This window comes from Tyto alba, unplaced genomic scaffold (genome assembly GCF_018691265.1).
Source record: "Tyto alba isolate M040663 unplaced genomic scaffold, T.alba_DEE_v4.0 Super-Scaffold_33, whole genome shotgun sequence".
Lineage (NCBI taxonomy): Eukaryota > Metazoa > Chordata > Aves > Strigiformes > Tytonidae > Tyto > Tyto alba.
In genome coordinates, this window is record NW_024881308.1 from 7,357,014 (window position 1) to 7,378,841 (window position 21,828).

Genomic DNA, 21,828 nt, shown 5'->3' on the forward strand with positions numbered 1-21,828 from the left:
TACACAGGGTATTTAAGATATGTTTACTTGAAAATCTTCCAGAGTTTATAGTTGATTGTTCCACATATCAGATCAATTTAGGAACTGGATGATTCTTCCAAAGCTGTGGCCAGGAAAAAAATGTCTGAAAGAGAAGGATGCTGCACTGACAGGTTTCTGGAAAGGGGGCAAAGACCTTCCAATTTGCATCAGATCTCTTTTCTCGACAAAGGCAATTTAGTATCTCATAGCCACATGTAAAGGTAGGAGGCCTTGGAATCACTGACGAGACACAAAATGTCTAAAATACATTCATATGCGTCTACGTATATATGAATATTTAAAATCACTTTTAAATTTCACTTCTTATACGTACTGGTCTTTTGCCTCTATATAAAAGTAAAATTCTAGGATTACTCATTTCAACCATCACTGGTTTAGGCCACTAGTAATACATGAATCAACGGTTCTGAAATTCATTAAGTTGCCTTGCTTAATAATGTTTTTAAAATAAACCAAGAATCAGTCAATATAAACTCCCCAAAATTGCAAGTCTGTTCTTAGTTTATAAGATTATTTTCTTATGTCATAGTAAGATTTATCGTTTGAATTTTAAGATTCAGAAGCATTGTCTTCTAAAGTAAACTTAGTTAACTGAACAAAAACATTGCTTTAAATAAAATATTTGAGCCGAGACACTATAAAATATAGACAAGAAGAGGAAGTTATATAAAAATAAAACAATTTTCAATCTAACCATTTAAATCTGGTTTCTGTATCATTTTGTCAGAAGGCTAACATGTAGAACCTTAGCAAAAGCACTTTATTCACTAATTGAGATTGCTTTCCTCTTTTAGCAACACACAGAAACAAGGGGTAATATTTCAGGGACAGTACATGTGATTTAGCTGTTGTTTTGATATTACTGAGGGCATTTACACAGATTTCACTGGGACCTTATGCAATTCGTATGTCTGAAAAGTTCTACCTACCTCTATATCTGCAATTTTGGGAGGTCTATGGAAATGTAAAAATTCAACTGATAGTCATGACAATTGCAAAACAAATTCTACATTTGTCAAACAACAAACATTACAGATATTCATAGTTCTATGCTACTGAAAAAAACCTCAATAAGACACATTTTCTTTAAGCCAGAAACTACAATGTGGGCTGAAAACTTTTTTCCTTGTCACAAAGCATGAAAAATCATTCAAAAAAAATGTTTTAGTACAGATATCTTTATCTTAATGCAATGAAGTTAACAACTGTGGCTTCGGTAACAGCCCTACAGAACAGAAGAAAAAAAAGCAGCATAGAATATCATCCTACCATCTTGTTTAGGAGGAGGTTCTTTAGATTCTTTCTTGGTTTTCCTTCCTTCACGGCCACAATGATCATCTCCTAGATCGATGACAAGTTCACTCTCAGAATCAGAGTCCAGACCTAGATGCACAGTTGGAGAGTCTGTTTCATCTTTACCTTTCAATTTTTCTTTTGCAGGATGCTGTAAACTTTTTCCCTTTTCAGAAAATTCTTTTTCAGTGTCTATAATCGCTTTTTCTTTGACTGGGTCATCTGTTTTCTCCACTTCTGGACTTGTGCTTTTAAGCTCCTCCTTGTCTTCGTTCTGTGCTGGGGCCTTAGGTTTTTTTTTCAAGCTCAGTGATTCTTTGTCACTTCTTGTACCTTCCTTGTCCTCTCCATCATCTTGATCATTCTTTGATTTCTGATCCTCATCACTATATTCACTGTCACTGGTGTCAGATTTTTCAGAATCTTCAGAGTCACTGTGTTCTACTGCAGTATAAACAGCTTCAGATATTTCATTTATTCCTAATTGTGGGGAGGAAAAGTACATTGCATGCTGACATCAGACTGACTGACATTACCAAAAAAAATACTCTATATACTGGAATAAAGTGTATACATACCATTATCTTAACTGCCAGTCCTTAAACTATAAACACTTCCCTTAGTACCCTATCTCAATACCCAAATGTATAAGAATTACTTTCCACATTTTACAATTCGTATTTTTATTTCATTCAGTGGCCCTCCTTTCATTGCTTTTTTCCACCACCTGCAAGCTGTTTTGTTCAGCTCAGGACCCAATGCTGGCAAACACAAAGAGGAATTATTTTTATCCACAAGAAACCACCTTAAAATCAGTAACACTATTCACCAGATTAAAGTTATGTACATGCATGCTTGTAGAGTCAATTTTAGACTCTGTAAGTTTTGTGAGGAGAATCTAATGTTTTTAGTGTCTAGAATGTCTTTAATTAAAATGCTAGACAACACTAATGTTTCTAACAGCACTCAGCTCCTGTGTGACTGGATATACTAATTTGTGCCACTGACGTAAGTTAGGTACAGTCACTGAATTTTTTTATTTACAAAGCAAGTATCAAGACTATAATTCTGTCATACTGTTTAGATCATAATGGTGCAAAACCAGATTAAAATATGAAAGCTTTCTGACAAAAGTTTGAAACATCAGGTCTCACTGTATTTTAAATTAAGCTTGTTCAGTGCATTCTACTCATCTCAAAGAGTTCAAATATCCTCTACTCCTGTTTTAATGCATAAAATATTTAAGGTTTTAGTATTTGAAAACTTCTTTTAAACCCCAGTTCAAAATTTCTTCAAGTGTATCCTCCAGATGTCCATTGTATTCTTGAGATATACTTACCAAGTTGTGCTTTACAACTCTCTATTGTCTTGTCAAGATTAAGCTGGAACCTACTACGTATCTGTCGTTTTGGTGAAATGAGTTGCACAGGAGTGGTCTGCTGTTGGACTGACTCACTCAACTCTTTCAGATCCATCTCAGCTTTGCTACGATCTAGAAAAAGAAAAAGAAACTAAGAAAAATATTTTACAAAAAGAAGAGAGATCTCTACCCAGCGAAGATAAATTTTCCTGAGTAACAATGCAGTCTGAAACATATTTGATTTTTATAACTATGGGCTAAATAATAATTCTAAAATGACTTTACTACAAACAATGGATTCTTCCTCTCTAATACTGCATATTTAACATGCAAAGTGCATGCATAAATTATGTGGATGTTTTCTGTCAATGTGAAATTATCAAGATATCATCATTAAGGTCTGTAAGCTGTCTGACAGCACTTCCTATAAGCTACTGCTGTTATTTACTGCTAGTTTTAATATTTTCACAGAGAAAATGAAATAGGAATAAAAATCCTTATAGTCACCATTTAAAATTCAAAAGGTAAGTCATGAGAATAGAAATAAAAGTGTGGATTGTTACACTAGATAAATAAATTTAAGATAAAATAATAAAATTTTCAATGTATGTCAGCAAAATCTTGAGATCTATACATGTGGAGAATTTTCAGTCTGAAACATACAGATCTGTCTGCAAAGAGTATAGACAACAGTGCTAAAGCTAAACTGTCTTAGCAACTAAGTTTCACACTTTTGCTTCAATTGTTCAATTTCAGAGGTTATATTCCTGTAGCACAGTCTCATCCTTTACTCTTTGCCAACAGCGCTGACACTCCATTAGTGCTGAGGGAACTAAACCAGTCTGGAGTTGGTTGCTTATCTGAGGGAAGAGAAAAGGGACATGAAGAAGGGGAAAGAAATGGAGAGAAGAATTAGGTTTGGTCAGTTTAGCTCCTTTAACTGGCTCATGGTGGGATCAAGAGCCAATGCCACGTGCTGGAAATGGACAGAGGCCATGGAGAAGACAAAGGTAACACTGGCACAATGTGTATTTGTGCTTCATTTAGAGTTTCATTCCACAGCAATTAAAGATGCCATAGTATTACCTTATTTTACTTAAAAAAAAAAAAAAAAACAACCAAATCAACCCCAACATACATTTACAAGACATTTTTTGTTGACGTACAACTCGGAGAAAAGTGAAATAAATATGAAGGGCTGAGCCAATGATTCCTCTGACCAGACATTCTTTACAAGATTGAACTTGGTATCAAGGTACATTCCACATTTAAAATCTAAGAGTGACAGTACATAATGAATCAACTTCAGCAGTAGTTGTCTGGCCTACCAGGTTACAGGTAGAATCTGTACTACAGCTAGAACAGATACAGAAGGAACCATTCAAGCAGTCCATGCAGTTTGTGTTTACTGATAAAATAGCAGTTCCTCATATCTTCCTAGAGAGGCAGCCATTTGTGTGGTGCAATCCCACAAGCTGTAATTTGGATCATCCTGGCTTGTAATATATATACATTATAGCATACACAAATTCACTCTAAATAACATTCAATTGTCCTTTCTAGACCCAGAAAAATGGTCATAAAATTAATACTGAATTTCACACTCCTCGTGTCATATATGCACACCAGAAGAGACTAAACGTAATACAAACTCTGTACCTTTCAGTGCAGTATAAATTTTGAAAATAAAAATGAAGGTTCTAAGTCACTTAAGTACTTTTGAAAAATTTGATCCTTCTATTGGAAATGTTTACTAAATGAGGTTTCTTCTTTCTGTGCTATGTCACTCAACCCACACTAATTCCACAGCAGTAATGGTTCTATCACCCATATAATTTGATTCAAGAATTTGATTCAAAGCCTTCATAGATTTAGTTAACTACATGGCAGGATAGAAACAGAAGAAAAAATGGAGAATGGATGAATATATATATAATATGTACTAATGGATAAAATAACTATAATATCTTCCCAGGGAACACACTACATTGTAATATATGAAAGAAGTCTTGCAATCCCAATTTCCCTAACCTACATGGAGGTCTCACTGATTTGGATTTCCAATTTGTCTCATGAATGTCAAAGGGCAGACAAGCCAATTGTGGAGAAATCTTCAAGTTCTCATCTCCAGAGTTTTTACTTTTTCTCATTACTGATCTGAGCATTTTCATTCCTTACTTGGTTAAACTTGTTATATCTTTTCTTCCTCTGTTATACAAATACAGGTCCTATACTATCAGGAATATGTATTTTTTTCAAGTAATCTGTGTACAGCTTGGTCATTCACACCTCCATTTTTCAATCTAGCCAGTCTGCCAGTAACTACAGATGGCTCATTTCCATTATTTTTCCCTCATTGCTGAATTGGAGGATGACTGTAGAGTCCTCCTAGTACTCTACTCAAGGTAGAGGTAAGTGTCTTTGTCTTCTGGACTGTTTTTTTCAGACAGAAACCCTGTTCGCATTATGTATGACAACAAGACACAGCAAGCCAAATCTGAAAACCATAGGGTTCACAGATGAATCTATGGCACTGCTGACACTATTAAATAAAGAAGGGTTGCCATTTTCATTCCTACCACCAAAGAGTATATTTAGCACAGGAAACGCCCCTAAAGCTGAAAAAAATAACTGATATTCTAATTAAAAGCATAGTAGCTGTTCTTTTATAGCATTGCTCACAGACCGTGACATCGTATTTTCTGATCCACACTACTTATTCAAAATATTCTATGTTCCAACTGATGTCTCCCATCTGTGGCTCAAACCACTGCACCACTACCTATTTCTTTTTTTTTCCAAATGCATTGTCACCTCAGATAAGACAACAAACAGCTGCAGTAGAAATTAATTCTATGTTCACATCCACACAGATAGATTAAAACACTGAAAAATTTACTTGTGAGCTTGTATCCAGAGTCAAAGTATCTGTAACTCACTGAAAACCTTAATTCAGCATTTGAGCTCAAGTTTTCCTGGTGTATTTGGCTGACACCGAGGGGCAGAATCCCATTTCTCCGTGTAATACGATGTGAAGGTAAAAAGTAGCTAGAACTGAATGAGAACACTCACAGGAACAAAGCATGACTGAGAAAACCAATTCACAGCCATTTGGCTTTCAGAACTATTTTACCAATTTATACTTACCTACTTCATCTTTAAAATTCCTCAATCCCCCAATTTACCTCTAGGGAGTTTCAAGACATCTGCTAATTCCTTTCATCCAACTATCTCACTAGAGAGGGATGGTCAGTGAGGAGGTGATGTGAAGGCAGCAAGAGAGAAGAAGCCCTAATAAATCCTAAATACCATTAGAAAACCTTCACTTGAGAGACTGAGGGGTGAAGAACAGCCATGTTCATGTAATTACAACCTTCAGAAAGTTACCGACTCTTTAGAAACATCTGCTTGTACAGTTTGGTTAAAAAAAAATTCGTCCTTTAACTACTTCCTTTTATCAACAAGAAACAATAACAGGAACCTTCATTTATAAAACAAAAAAAAAAAAAGAACAGCATATTTGATGAAACAATAAATACATGCATGCCTCACTGAAAGCTCTTTGCTCATTTAAAGCCACATACAAGCAAGTTTTGCATATTATGTTGCATTGACACTACTGTAGTTTATTCAGCTGTAACACTATTAGGTTTTCAAAGGTCAAGACTAACCAAGATTAAGATTCAGAATGCTTCCTGGAGTTGAAGTTCTTTCTTGCTTAGCAGAAATTGGTGTTGATGCTTGAGGAGAGAAAGGTTTGGGGCTGCCTGACAAGCTCCCTGCTTGACCTGTTCTTGTTGGTGCTGGAGAAGCTGAAAAAGTACAAAATTAATAAACACAGATTTAAAATTAATTACAAAAAAGCCATATTCACTGGGACAAAACAGCTTTTAAACCTATGCAAGCAGAGAAAGGATTTTTGTTTAATAATTTAAACTCTGTGTTATACCACCATTTTAAGTTAGGACTGTCCTTTTAATTTCAGTTTGATAAAGAAAAAAATTGTATGGAAAATAATTTTATTGCCACTACATAGTTGGGCCAAATGTGTGCTTACCCTCAAAAACACTCTCTTTGCACTGACAGTAAGTTTCTAGCTTTCAAGATTTGCTTATTTGAGATGTTAACAAATACCGACATTCTAAATTGCTATCTATTTTAATTCATGTATGTAAGTAAACATAGAAAACCCCACCTACTCCATTTTCTAGCTACATTAGCAGAAAATTAAAAATACAAATCATAGTATGTTTAATCAGTACAGCTGGAGATCAGTGACCAAATGTCTCTGATAAGGTAACAGAATATTCTAATTTATACAGAGTTTAAGCAAGATCCTGTGCCCTAAGCCTTTAAAATCTTCCTAAAATAATGCTTCAAAAACAAACTTCTGGAAATAGCCCAACAGTCTAGAAAGAGAAGTATCTGCAGGTCATTACCTATAAAAAAGAAAACAACAGAACCCATTTTTGTCAGCAAGAGACTAATTTGTCTGATGAACCTCTGCTTAACGCTCTGAGAACGTCATCCTAAAGTCACTACTGGACACTTTTTCTTCCCCAGTGCATCCAAGATTGTCTATATATTTTCAGATTCTTAAACAGTAGCAGTATCTGCTGTTTCAGTAATTGTTTCCAACTCACTTTCCATACATCACTCAAAATATGCAACAGAGGCATCCAAGTAAAAACATTCCTGTCTAAGGATAGTGCAGACCTAATAGCTGAATTATTTTTTACATCCAACAACTAATTTCGTTAAGCTTCAACTGAAACACACAGATTCTAGTATTAGGACAGCTAAGTTTATACATAAATATTACAGAAGTTAGCATTTATAACATGAATGCCATTTATAAAATAAATGGTAGAAATGCCAGGTGGGAAAATGAATATTCTAGTTAAACTGCTGCTAAGTCTGAGCCAGCATTTTTATGCAATAGGATAGAGGATAGTAAGGCCTGTGGAAAAGTTAGAAAAATTCCCCAGAATTGCTACGATAATCAAGAATCCAGAGTAATATCATCTTTTACCCGCATCTGACAAAATAACTTTGATGTGACTTTCCATGATTATCTCCACTAGTATAAAGAAATAATAATGTTGCATAATAAAAGCTCGACATTTTGAGACACAGAACAGTACCTGTTAGCTACATTGTATGTATAGAATCTGTACATGCACATATACGTGATAATTTATGTATAAAATGAATTATTCTGTTTGACTTGTCATCACTTTCTTAAGATGAACAGGATCATAGCACAAGACACTTCTTGTACCCAAAGGTAGTTCCACAACCTAGCTTTTATTGACTAGAAAGAATATTAAAAATAAATAAATGGCATTTTATCTAAAAACTGCAATGGAACTTACTGATTTAGTTTTCTACACAAAGACATCCTTTCACCAAAACCAAAATTATAAAATACATTAATTAACATATTGCATCATTTTTTTCAGCTATTGATGAACTTTCTATTATGGATGAAAAAAATTAAGATAGTTTGCCGGACTGCCACAAAATTAGCTAGCATTTGACTACATTACAAGTCTGAGAAGTCCAAACTCTGTAATTCTACACTCCTTTTTCTCTTTATCCACACTGCGCAGGCAACTGTAGTTTTACTGTGCATTAGCTACTCAGTTGGGAACACTATAAATTAAGCTCATTGCCTTGAGAAAGAGCTATCAAATTTTAAACGGAGTTTAAATTCTAACTCTTTTTGTATTTATATTTATTTGTATTCCACTCTCCATTCATTTCAATAGTTACAACTATTTCCTGCTATTTAAACTGAAGGGTTTTGGTCACTTTTCAAGATTATTTATTCCTTCTCAATGTGACAGAAAGGACTGTTATTTCTTATCTGTGATACTGAAAGTTAAACCCATCTTTTTTTCTAAAATTTCTTCATAAAATGAGTCATAATACAGTCTGTCCTTAAAAAGTACATGGAATAAAACTAGTGCACTAACCAAATGCAAGGTACTGTACCCCTTCCCCCCTTTTTTTTACCTGTATTTTTCTCAATAAAATCCATGGATTCTTCACTGGCACTAAAATGACTGGAAGTTGCTTTTTTCTCTGCATCCTGTTCAACATCAGATCCAGTGTGAACTGATGAGTTTGTACTCATTGGTGACCGTGGCATATCTGTCAATGAAATCCTACGACCAGTGCTACTGCTCAGCATAGACTTGCTCATTAGAATCTTGGGCGACGCTGTCATATCAAAGTTCAGTTTGATTTTCTCTTGTTTGTCTGTCTTTGCAGTTCCAGCAGTTGGGTTTGTAGGGTCTAATAACATTTGGTATTGATTGTTGGGAGTATATGGTGTCCGGAAAGGTGCATAATTAAATACTCCAAATTTTCTACGAATGTTATCAACATAAACTTCCATTTCTTGCATTGCACTATTGAAGATGCTTTTAGTCTTTTTCACAGAAAAAGGAATTTCTTTAGACATGAGGTAGCAATTATTTATTGGAACCCAGGCCCTATATATAAAACAGAAAAATAAAATATAGGATAACTACAGTTCACACTGTGGACTGACATTGGCAACTTTTGTGCACATACTTATTTATTTTACCTTAATTATAAAGATATGTACACCTCAGATTAATTTCAAATAACCATCTCTACTTTCAACTTTTAATAGTTTAGTGCTTAGTTTTGGTAAGTAAGTAAATTACATGTCTTAGATTATCAATAGCTTATTTCAGTCTACACACAGAACATGAATGAACACTGGTCAGATATGATGAAATATTCCTAATTAGAATAGCCTAGGTAACTGTAAAACAACCACTGCTAAACATTCTTTCCATTTGTCATAGTTGAAAAACATAAGCAGCAGGTCAGGAAAAAAAGATTTCACAAACACATTCTTAAAAAGATTTTACACCCCATGTCAGGTTGATCAAATTCCTCAATGCCAGGAAAAGTTCTATCAAGTATCAGACAGATTTTATTTATCATGAGATAATGAAGAGTAAAACCGTGCCTTCCAAGATTCTAAAATACCAGGAACTTTGATTTAATTATTTCATGGCCCTATACCGATTTTGGTTTTTTAACAGTATGTTTTTATAACTGTATAGATTTATATTTTCATTTAATGACAAACCAATTCACATTCATAATGGCTTTCTCCATCTAAGCAGGGGGTTCACAAGTACAGAAAACTGAACTCCTTTCAGAACAAAACTGGCATTTTGAATACAGATTTTCTGTATTTTTTAAATCTACAATTGTGTGTTTATTCCCATAGTGTTTAGACAACATAAACAACTTTATTGGCCCCTTCTACCTTTAAGAACTACAGTGTTCTGCAGTACAAAGCCAGACACAGAAATTAACTTGCATACTGAGATTATATATATTAATCTTACAAATTTATAACTTACATTCTACAGACATCTTATAAGAAACTAAAACTGTATATGCTACAATATTACATAGTTATTAGGGTCAAGGTTCAAAAGATCCAAAAACTCCAAGAGCACAAAATTACAACAAGAATTTTTAAGTACAGTCAAAGACTTCCTTTGGTTAAATTCTCACCTGTCGTGTTGGCCAAAGAAACGGGCATCAACTTGCCCATCTTTATCCCTCAGTGCTTTAGCAGGCCAGAATGGAAAGCCTTTGAGTTTAGCCCAGACCAAAGGGTGGGGATTGCTCTAGAGGAAGAGGTAAAATACATATTAAGAAAATACAAGCAGTTATTACCTTCAAATTTGTTAAACAAAAAGATATTATTTTTCATTGTGCGTTTTACTTAGATTTAATAAAGATCCAACATGCACAAGTCACTTGGCAAATATGACTCCATTTTACTATAAACATGATACATACAAAATAAAACCTGAGAGAACAAATTAATAAAAATATAAAAATACCTCAAATCATAAAACTTTTTTAGTTTCTTTTTTTTCTTTTTTTTTTTTTTAATTTAGTCCCCTCCAAATATATAACATAACCTAAGTTAGGCTATGGCAAATCTTTCAAATTCTCTATTTTTCACTTAAGTTGAAGAGAGAACTTAATGGATTATACACTTCTACTTAAGAATCCTAAGGAGTCTTCCCAAGTTTGGTGCAATATTAAACAAAAACAGAAAACAGACAACCTACTAATAGGTCACAAAAGAAAAAACAAGTCTAAATTCTCTGGTGCACACCTGTAGAAACAGACATTCACATTTCAAAAATCTTAACCTTGAGTGCAAGTACCACATGCAAGCACAGATGACCCAGGAACAGATAGATATCTTATATTTGAGGATAGAGAACTTGCAAATTGGTTACCTATACCCTTTACAGATATATCTGACTGAACCGAGGTAGTCTGACACCACAAAGAGCATGATGCACAAACACAAGCTACTTGGTAAACTACATCATCTTTCCTTGACTCAGTAACTACCACAGGTTTTAACAATGGGGGGATAACAAGCAACAGTCAAATGAGAACTGCTAGTTTAATGTATTAGCTAGACTACCATAATCCTTAACTTACACAAGGCTCACAAAACCAATTTTCTCGTTTTTGGCAAGCAGCTAAATAACATTCCGGACATACTTCAATTTCATTCATCTGAAAAGAAAAAGCAAACAGTTATTGGAGAGCTTAAACAGAGTTCAAAGTGTGATCAGTATTATTATGTTAGCCTGCCCAGTTTGCTAGCATAATTCTTCCTCAAATTTGAGGTCATAACTCAACATTTCCAAGGTGGCCAAGAATGCCAGTACCATCCTGGCTTGTACCAGAAATAGTGCGGCCAGCAGGACTAGGGAAGGGACCGTCCCCCTGAACTCGGCACTGGTGAGGCTGCATCTTGAATACTGGGTTCAGTTTTGGGCCCCTCACTACAAGAAAGACATTGAGGTGCTGGAGCGTGTCCAGAGAAGGGCCACGAAGCTGGTGAAGGGTCTGGAGCACAAGTCTGATGAGGAGCAGTCGAGGGAACTGGGGGTGTTTAGCCTGGAGAAAAGGAGGCCCAGGGGACACCCCGTCGCTCTCTCCAACTGCCTGAAAGGAGGCTGTAGGGAGGCGAGGGTCGGTCTCTCTGACCAAGTAACAAGTGATAGGACAAAAGGAAACAGCCTCAGGCTGTGCCAAGGGAGGTTCAGATTGGATATTAAGAAAAATTTCTTCACCAGAAGGGTTTTAAGCACTGGAGCAGGCAGCCTAGGGAGGCAGTGGAGTCACCGTCCCTGGAGGTGTTTAAAATCCACGTAGATGTGGTGCTGAGGGACGTGGTTTTGTGGTGGGCTCGGCAGTGTTGGGTTAATGGCTGGACTTGATGGTCTTAAAGGTCTTTTCCAACCTAAATGACTCTATGATTTACTTGCTGTGAAATCAACACTGTTTTGACAGACACCCACCTTTTCCTAGCCCTGTAACATATGCATTCCAGTTAATAAATCAGTCACATTTTTATATCCCTCTTCAGATTGTATGCTACTGTTGTTTACTCCAGTCAAAAAAATACATCATTTATTTGATGTTGTATTTATTCCAGTGGCAAAGAATTATTTATCATAATTTCTTCCAGTGGCAAAAATATAACCTCAATTTGGCACTTAATTTCATAATTTATGCAGAATCAAAATATTTTAATTCTTATGATCGTATTATATAAACTCGTTAAAATACCAGGCTCAGGTTATACATGTATTTTTTTCTATTAATAATTGATAAATTCTCAGAATTTATGTGAATCATGGATATCACTGTGTCAACCCAAGGATGGAGAAAGCACTACCATAAATACTACGGGTCAGATCATCAGATAATTTATATCAGTGAAATATTGTTCAAATATATTTTACTTAGAATAGCAAGTTTTTGTAACTAAACATTATGGATTGCCACTGAAATAAAATTGGTGCAAATGATCAGTTAAGAATGCATACAGTCATTTTTGCATTTATTCAGAAGAATTTCATACTGTTACAGCAGAAGAACCACCAAAAAAAAGCATCTATGAATCAGAAGACGTGGGTCTCTTTTTCCAACTCCAAACACTCAATTAGAAGATAGGTGTCTTTGTGCAGAATCCTTATGTCCACTTTATTCTCTTCCCTCACTACCCTCCCTGCACCACAAATCTTAATTATAGATAGTGAAAATCCTAATGGAAGACACATTAGCAATATCATGGCAAAAAACATTCTGTAGGCCATGGATATGCATATCTAAACATAAGAAAGCCTACAAAAATTAGTTACGCAATACACACAGAAAGCATTATTTCACTCACAAATACATGAAATGGAACATTTTAAAAATACAGAACAACTAATTGGGGCATTCATACCTCATGCTCACAGATTTTGATGATGACTTTTGCTGTTTGTGTCAATTTGTGATTTCCTGAGGAAACAATAAAATGCTTTAACAAAGAAAATTTTTATGCTAGAAGTATGATAAAATCAACAGTTTTTAGATTTTAAAGTTAACATTAAAGACAAAAGGCAACATCTAAAGAGATGAGGTAAAACATCTATGTATAAACTACATGCTTGTAAAAGCAGAAGTTAGGCACTTCTCAACATCTCAACAACCTTCAGATGTTCCTTTTAGGAGCCTACTGCAGTCTGCCCACTGATACACTTGCAGTGAGGGACATGCTGTATGATCTGCTCAATTAGGTCTCCTATAAAGTGCTGCATAACGCAAAACGCCAAAGTAACTTGGCGGTTGGAACCAGATGATTTTTAAGGTCCCTTCCAACCCAAACCATTCTACGATTCTAACTTTTTTGAAATTTTTTTTAAAGTAGAATAAGCAAGTGACAGCATGGGCTGTCTTTGGTTCTACAGTTTTATGTATGACAGTTGTTAAAATAAAAAATCTGTTGTATTTAGGCACTATGGTCATTAACAGGAAGATATTTTCCGCATTTGCCAGCTAGAAGTCCACAAATTGTTCTATGACTTTAACTATTTCCAAGTTTCATATTTGAGGACATAAGTACATATTAATACTTACCCCCATTGTAAATAATGCAGTTGTGCAAAATCCATTTGGCATCAGCCAAAAATGCTTCAGTGCAACCGTACATTTTCTTTTTAACATTCTGTAAAGAAAAAATTAAGACTGTATCAGGAAACAGAAATGAGTAAAAAAGTGACAGCTTCTTCCTGAACATTATTTCCTATCAGTCATAAAATTAATAAAACTGACTACTTATTTACTGTAAGACTTATGATTCTGAATATTTAAGAATCTGTCAAACTCAGGGTGTCTTTTGACTGACCTGAAAATGTATGACCGGTCTAAATTAACTCTAAATAATGAATTATTCTGATCAGCATCTTCAACATTTCCAAAGAAAGGGTTATTTTTTGAAACTGTGTTCCATTCAACATCTGCAGAAAACTGAGTCCTTGATTCCTTCTGCTGACATATTGCTCCACAGCATTTTAATTTTTTTAATTTTTACAATATCCATAAAAAATATTGGTCATAGTACATAAAACAGTATGGTTGATATTCCAGTCTGCTACTGGTTAAAGTAATTCGATTATGTAAAATCAGTCACAAGGTTTTGTTACACCTTTATACCATAACGACATCAACCTCCTCTGTAAGGACATGGAGAATGAAAAGTTGCTTACTCTTCACCAGGTCCTAGCAGAACAAAGCTCAGCAATGCTTCACTCTTCATTAAGCAGTGGAGAATGGAAAACTTGTTCATCACTTGAAAATTTTAACTTATTATTAAACTGATAATGAAAGTCCCATTACCACCTCTGTTTCTTTTTTATTCTACACCTCAGGTGCAGTGGCGATTACAGTATTTTACTGACCATTCAACAAATGAGTCTGGAATGACTCCTGGATATATACTCAAAGGGTCCCAATTTAATGGACTAGTGATCCATTAATAGCTTACAAACATGATGATCAAACACAAACACCGGTTAATGAAGTCTCCCCACAGGATCATTCCTGGAATTAGATGAATTTATACAGGATGAAGTCATCAGTATAAAGTTGTCTTTTCATACTGTTTTTCCTGAGCGTTTGTTACTGGTTCAGAAAAAACACTGTACTTGTTCAGATGGCACGTGATCTTTTTTAAGCTGTAACTGAACTGGTATTTATAATAAACAAAAAAAGAAGCATCAAAATGATTTCGAGCACTCTCTCTCCTCCTGTCAATCACTCCAGAAATCTTACTGATAGCAATCAAACTCAAGGAACCTTCCTCTCTTCACTTCATACAAACCTTCTCTAATGTACAAAGGTCCATTGGATGAAAGATATATTCTGCATAATCTGGGTGTTGATCCAGTGAAACTGGCTTTTGAAATGGCTCTGTCTGTTAGGAACAAAAAAACAAACCAAAACAAAAAGAACACAAAATATCACACTGCTTGTTAATATTGAACAGTTTCATCAATGACACAATACTAATTAATTTTCTAATACTACTTCCAACTGGGATGCCAGAGAAAGTTCCTTAAAGGTAATTATAAAATTCTGTGAAGTGATAAAGTATTGGCAGAACAGAAGAAACTAAAAGGTCTCATCTAACTGATTTTTCATATGCTGGAAGTAATGAATTGCAGAAATTAGGGGGTTTGTAAAATATAGTTATTATTTACAGTAGGTTTTTTTTGTGGGGAGTACCAGATGAGGCTCAACATCTAACAGAATAAAGATACTCAACTTCTGATTCAATAAACTCACAAATACTTTGTTTTCAGACTCTAAACACAACCAACTAAAGAACTCAGGTACCAAAACAACAGGTTATTACTAAAATGCCTAAAGGGCAAAATATTTCAACAGAATTCATTAAACATTAGCTTTCTAACCACATTTTCAAAACACTTTGTGAATTCAATATAAACAAACACTGCCACTTTGCTACTGAAAAGCAGCACTCAGAGCTTTTAATGGCTCCATCTATCCGGCTGGTATTTACCACTCCAGAGCAAAAGGATTCCAAGAGCCAAAATCTGTCAGTACTTAAGAGTAACCTTTTGTGAAATTGCCACTATTGTTCTGCTAACAAACTTATCATGGAGAGATCAGAGTTGCAGAGAGCCCATGATTCTGATCATCTGGTTTTACCAATGTATTTTACTCTAACACTGCAGGCACAGAGGCACCCTCCCTGCTCCTCTATGTACAGGAACAATAAGGCAACAGGAGTTAAGACAACACTTGGTAATTCATCCTCACATTTTGATTTACTGTTATCTTCACACATGTGAAAATCAGGCAAAGCAAGCACTGTGAGGAACAAGTGACCATAATTGCTGAAATTTAAGCAACAGTAAGTGACTGGAAAGCTGAAATTTTGAGATGTGGTGATTTGGAGAAGTGAGTCTAAAGCAGACACATGGAGACAGGTACAAGTTAGAGGAAAACCAATTTTACCTCCATGATAAAAATTCACAGAACAGCAGCCTCATATTGCATGACAGTTAATAGCACAGGCTTTCACCACACTGAGGAAAATTTATTTAGTGTTTTAGAGGTATACGATATAATTAACTTTTGTGGTAAGAACAATTTCTACTAAGAGATAGAAGCTAGGTTTCAACAGGAATAATCAATAATATAACAGTGTCAGTGTCTGTGTCTAGGGTTCCTGCCCATATAATTGTATTGGTAAGAGATCATGTCTCCTCATTCGCCTTACATCTCAGACAGCACTGTCCACTTTCAGAGAGTGAGAAACCACCATGTCCCACTGGAAAGTCACATTGTATTTTCTCTACAACTACTGAAAATATATTCAGAAGTTACATCAAGAAACTACACTTTAAATGCACTCCAAAACATTCTATACAGCCTAAACTAATCTGTCTGTACTAGACAGGTGATAGCACAGAAGCTGTCACATACAATCTGATAAAATAAACTAGGTTCACAATCCACAAAAGGAAGCAAAACCCAGGATTACAACAAATGTATGATCCAAGCATTAAAAATATCTTCCTTACCCCTGGCTGTTTCATTTTCTGTAGTGCAAACTTCAGTAAATATGATAGCTGTTCAATGGTGAGCATTGTCATAGCTTTACTCTGTGTTTCTATGCATTCTGCGACTGTGATTTTCTAAAAGTTAAGATTAAAAAAATATTTTGTCAACAAGTATTTCTAGGTAAATTCTTCTTCACTGGAACATTCTAGCATTCACATGGAAGATAATAACCATCATATAAGAAACAGAAGATTTCTGATGATGCAGTATAGGTACTTCAGATGCTTGTTTTACTTGTTTTTCATAGGTTAACAAAAACAAACAAAAACATAAAAAAGAAAACAAAAAAACCAACAAAACGGAAAATTATCCATCATCTTCAAGATCATGCAAAGTAAATGTGTGAATACATAAAATTCTCAAATATAATGCAGGTTCACAGCAATGTGAACGAGTAAGAAGGTCACCTGGGCTCTAATACAATAAGTGATCAAATCAAAACATGCAATCAAATGATTTGCTTTCATTAAAGATATTTTGATGCTACTAAGTATCCTCTCCCCAGGAATCACTGGAGAGCAATGATTAAATTCTTCCTCAGCCCTGCAGAAAAAAATAGTAATAAAATACCCACTTGTTTATGTAGACCCTACATGGCATATTTTTTCTGCACTGCTGCAGAGCTGATCAGCCCACTAGAAGCACAAGTTAAACTAGTCAAAACTGCAGAATGTTTTCAGAATTAGAGGTGCCTGATGAAGAGATCACTCTCTGAAATGGTGCCTTCTCTAGAGATGAAAACACAAAGGAAGTTGAAGACTCATGGCAAGAAGGCAAACACAATCCAGGTACACACAGAAAAAAGAAAGTGGTGAAGCAGTAATCAATGCCTCATCTTCTGTACAAATTTTTCTGATACCTTTACCGAGGCAATACAGGAATAAACTAGAAACATTCCAGAACTCAAAAAAGCTGCTTATATTTCACACACATGAAAGAAATCCACTCCTTATATCAAACTAACCTCACATTCTGGGCAAAACCAATCCCCCTCTGGTTCCGCCGTCAGTTTCAGACACTTAGCATGATAAACCCGAGGACAGAGTTCACAGCAGAGGACTTGGCCTTCCCGATGACAAACCCAGCAATAGAAATCATTCCGTCCATCCTGTGGTACAACATCAACAGGGTCTGTGGTGAGTGGCTGCTTCATATAGTAAAACGGACCATGTCTTAGTTCTGACTGAAATGTAGGCAAGAAAAACAGGTTTGGTTTCAAAACAAATTTGCATTTTTTCAAATAATAATATTCATAATATATAAGCAAAACAGCAATTTACAGAGTTTGATTAACATTTATGCAAGCATAGCATCTTATTCATCGCACAAAATCATTCATAAAGAAGTTTACTTCTTATTCAGATGTCAAATGCCAGTTTGCACTCAAGACTGAAAATAAATTTTTGTGGCAAGTGAAGGCATCGAGTGCAAGACATGCAGTCCAATAAAAGACAGTAAACGCTTTTATCTTCAAGAAAGAAATACTGCTGTAGAAGCCATTAGCTCTTCTAAACTGAGAATTTGATGGGGCTGTGCAAGCTAAATACAGAGATATTTAGTGGTGGCTAAACCTGGGACAGCTGAAGAAGTTAGTCCTGAAACAAGAAGTTGAACACCATGCAAATCTGTCCTAAGTAGCAGCTGTTCACAACTTTGTCCAATGAAGCAAGCCAGTGCTAATTTTGATTAATAAGGGAAATTCATGAGTAGAATGACAAAGGAGCAAATACACATCCTGAACAGCCACCTCTGCTACAGGAGCAGGAACACTGTGAGAGATTTAATCCACCACTTAAACACATATCAGAATTTAAGACTCACAATCTCCACTGGTTTGCTTGTACTAGAAAATAGCGTTAATTTTGTAAACTCCATGAACTAGTCTTCCACTTGAGCCTCTAACACTCAAAGATAACACAGCTGATGCCAAAACACAAGAAGTGAAGAGCCTGGGATGGCTCAAATGGATCCCCCCCATATACCTAAAGTTTGTTAGATAGGCTTTGAAGAGCTGCTAACATTTATTGGAAAACTACATTCTATTTATTAATGACAAGGGAACTTAAGATTTCTGTTTGGTATTAATTATAGGGGTGGTTTGCCAATGAGGGCATGGCGAGAAACAATATTGAGGTAGTTTATTTACTTTGATTTTTTTTTGTTTGATGTAAAACCATTTGCTCATGACATCACTTGTAACTACCCAAATGTCTGTAGCTTGCAGAACTATTTTGTTTGGTTCTCAAATAATTCTGTATGTGTCCTACACCATTTACACATCTGCAAGTTCTTAGACCCTTGAGCTGTCACATGCCCATGGGACTCATAGAACAGCACAACCACATGCATTGTTCCATACCTTTGCAGCATCCTCTACAAAATTAAGTCACACAGGGCATAAATTAATGTGACCAGAAACCACCAGCATGCCAGCTTGGACTGTGATATTTCTAGATTTCTCAAGAGACAAAGGACCATGTCTAATTATTTGCATGAATAGGGGACCTTCAAGGTCAAATTAGATGATGCAGAAGTGAAAACCCAGCTGAAAATGATGTACCTCAAAAGATACACCAGAAGAGATACCATTTGCAATTACCTAAAACTGTGTAATATTTTAGGCAAAGAAAGGATGTTACCCACAAACATTCCCAAAGCATTCTGCTACCTAAAATTTCTCTCAAATTTCTATCAGTTTTGGTGCTTTTCATTTTCTATTCTACAGATGATACAACTAATGAAAAGGCACTTTGTTCCCAACACAGAAATGGGCAAAGTGTTATTTTCTCTACTTTCTCTGTATAAGTATTTAATCATGTAACATGAGAAGACTGAGAATAAAGATTCTATGAGATCCTGTGGAACAAGCGGAACAGTATAAGGCTTTAACTACATCTCAAATGTATTACTACTACAATCATTCAAACAGATACAAAGGCATATGGAAACCCAAAGTGAAGAAGGGAAAGTTGTAATTTACAGTGCAGAAACGTGTTTTGTTTGGAGCTATATGCATGGTAGCTGTGAGAGCAAAAGCTTAATAGTGTATATGTGGAGATGCAGCTATGGGGCATTTCCTCAACTGCAGATAAAGGAAATTACCAGAAGAATTCAATACATATTCTGACTTTGAAGTAGGTATAAGCAGTGTATCCATACTAACTTTCTAAAGCTCAAAGATACTGCTTTAAGACAAATATAAAACCTGTGAAACTATTCCACAGAAATCAGTTCATAGCATCAAAACTGAAGAGGAGTCCATCTTTGCTAGAGCATGACAGGAATTAATTTTCTGTTCAAGGATGCTTAGATCTTTTATATACCTATCATCTTACTTTGTCTTAGCCAAGTCTAAGGGAAAAAAAAAAGTTCTGAGACTCAAAAAGACCTAAAGAACAAAACTAAAGACCTTAAAATGCATGATTCAAGGATCTTTTCACCTGTAAAATGTTTTAAGAACTTAAATTTTGACACTTATGAAAGAAAAGCTTTATTTTCTCAACTGTTTTTCACAACTAGCCAATTCAAGCTCAAATAGCTTGTTATAAACTCTTTATCAAAGTTATTAAGACCTGCAGAACGACACAGAAAACTGAAGAAAAAACAACAGTATTGTAGAGCTATTATGGGGAGAAAAAGATCACTATTTATATTGTTTAAATTATTATTGAAGCTAGTAGTAAAACAAGCTGACAACTTCAATTACATTATAAGTGACCAAGTAAGTGCCAGAAGTTCCTGATTTTTAACCTGTCTTAGCTACATGCCACAATTCCATAATTCTTTGCTTGTACTTCAACACTTTAAATACCTGTTGACACCATTCTGAAGATCTGTTACTGCATCCACAACGTGTATTATGAAGCTTCATGCAACTATAACTTCAGTAACGGTATCTTGAAATACTCAAATATTATAAAACACTTTGTAATGTAAAATAGTAAGTTAGAGGTTTCTAGTGATGATGTCATACTTCAATATGGATTTATCAGCCAATCAGAACCACAGCTATCAGCTACATTACATTTGAAACTTAACCTGAGAGCAAAACAAGTAGCTGTATGCTTAGCTCATTGTTCAGCAGTAAAAGAATCTTTAACAACCCCTGCTATCATATAGAGCAGTTTTGCACCTACTTGAGAAACAATAATTTCCAGGCATGCCCATTTCAAATTCGACATGCAAGACAATATTAAATTAAAAACAACTTGTAAAAGCTAAACAAAACTAAATAGATTATATTTTCTTGCTAACTTGTAACAAATACAGAAAATAAGCAAGTCTGATTGCTTTTCTTCATTAGATATACAACTTTATTCTATCCTGTAATATTTCAGGTCTGAGATACCTGGAAAACAGAAAAGGTTTTACCAAGGGGAATGTATCAAGTTCAACAACTGCAATTGTGTTTTCACATATATTTTTAAATGCATGAATAAAAAGTATAAATTAATACCCTAAGACTCAATTCCACTGTTTGCAATATTATCTCTACACTGCACAGTTAGTAGCTCAGACTTTAGTGGGGTAACATCTTTCAAATACATGTGCAGGACGTGGAGGAATTTATACAGCCTTCAGTGAAGCTAAGTAAAAGTCAAACTGACCACATTAAACTAGTGCAAGCACGCCTACACATGCTATTACTAGACCTCCCGATTACCCTTAAATAAAATCTACTTGACAGTGTAAGACTGTTCTCTAGCAAGGCCTGATTTATTAACAGTCTTTGTTCCAGGACAACTGCAATGATTAGAAATTTCATTGTCTGTTTTAACCAGTGCAATTGTACCAGGATAGTATTTAATGCGAATGCTCTTATACCAGGGAAAAGTGCTTTAAACCCTCAGAACTTAATTCTGTGTTTTGATCCTGGCAAAAAACCACTGATACACAAAAGCACTTTGAAAAATACACAGGCATGTCATTATTCAATCAGATGAGAAATAATTTCAGTAAGGCTGAAGACTGCTTTCATGTAATCTCCTCCAAGATGATGCAGGTGCTTTACAGCATTTGCTATTCAATACACTTCATAGAATTCTTTCATTTGAATCATACAATGAATCAGAAATTGTCAAAGTCTTCTGGAGTCAAGCTCTTCTAAGAACTACAGCAAA

General features: G+C 35.1%; 1 protein-coding gene across 7 annotated transcripts in view; it reads right to left on the reverse strand.

Moving 5' to 3' along the window:
- The window catches only part of ZMYND8 (zinc finger MYND-type containing 8), an 81,764-nt gene that overhangs the window by 13,888 nt on the left and 46,048 nt on the right, over positions 1-21,828 (reverse strand). For 6 of the 7 annotated variants that reach the window (XM_033003573.2, XM_033003569.2, XM_042800833.1 and 3 more), the window contains 11 exons: positions 17,673-17,891; positions 16,669-16,782; positions 14,940-15,032; positions 13,697-13,784; positions 13,023-13,078; positions 11,219-11,296; positions 10,265-10,380; positions 8,714-9,195; positions 6,367-6,507; positions 2,675-2,827; positions 1,312-1,815 (listed from right to left, as the gene is read on the reverse strand). In XM_033003573.2, the coding sequence (XP_032859464.1) occupies positions 1,312-1,815; positions 2,675-2,827; positions 6,367-6,507; positions 8,714-9,195; positions 10,265-10,380; positions 11,219-11,296; positions 13,023-13,078; positions 13,697-13,784; positions 14,940-15,032; positions 16,669-16,782; positions 17,673-17,891 (2,044 nt within the window). The remainder of the gene's footprint in view (positions 1-1,311; positions 1,816-2,674; positions 2,828-6,366; positions 6,508-8,713; positions 9,196-10,264; positions 10,381-11,218; positions 11,297-13,022; positions 13,079-13,696; positions 13,785-14,939; positions 15,033-16,668; positions 16,783-17,672; positions 17,892-21,828) is intronic. The other variant, XM_033003574.2, reaches the window with a different exon arrangement.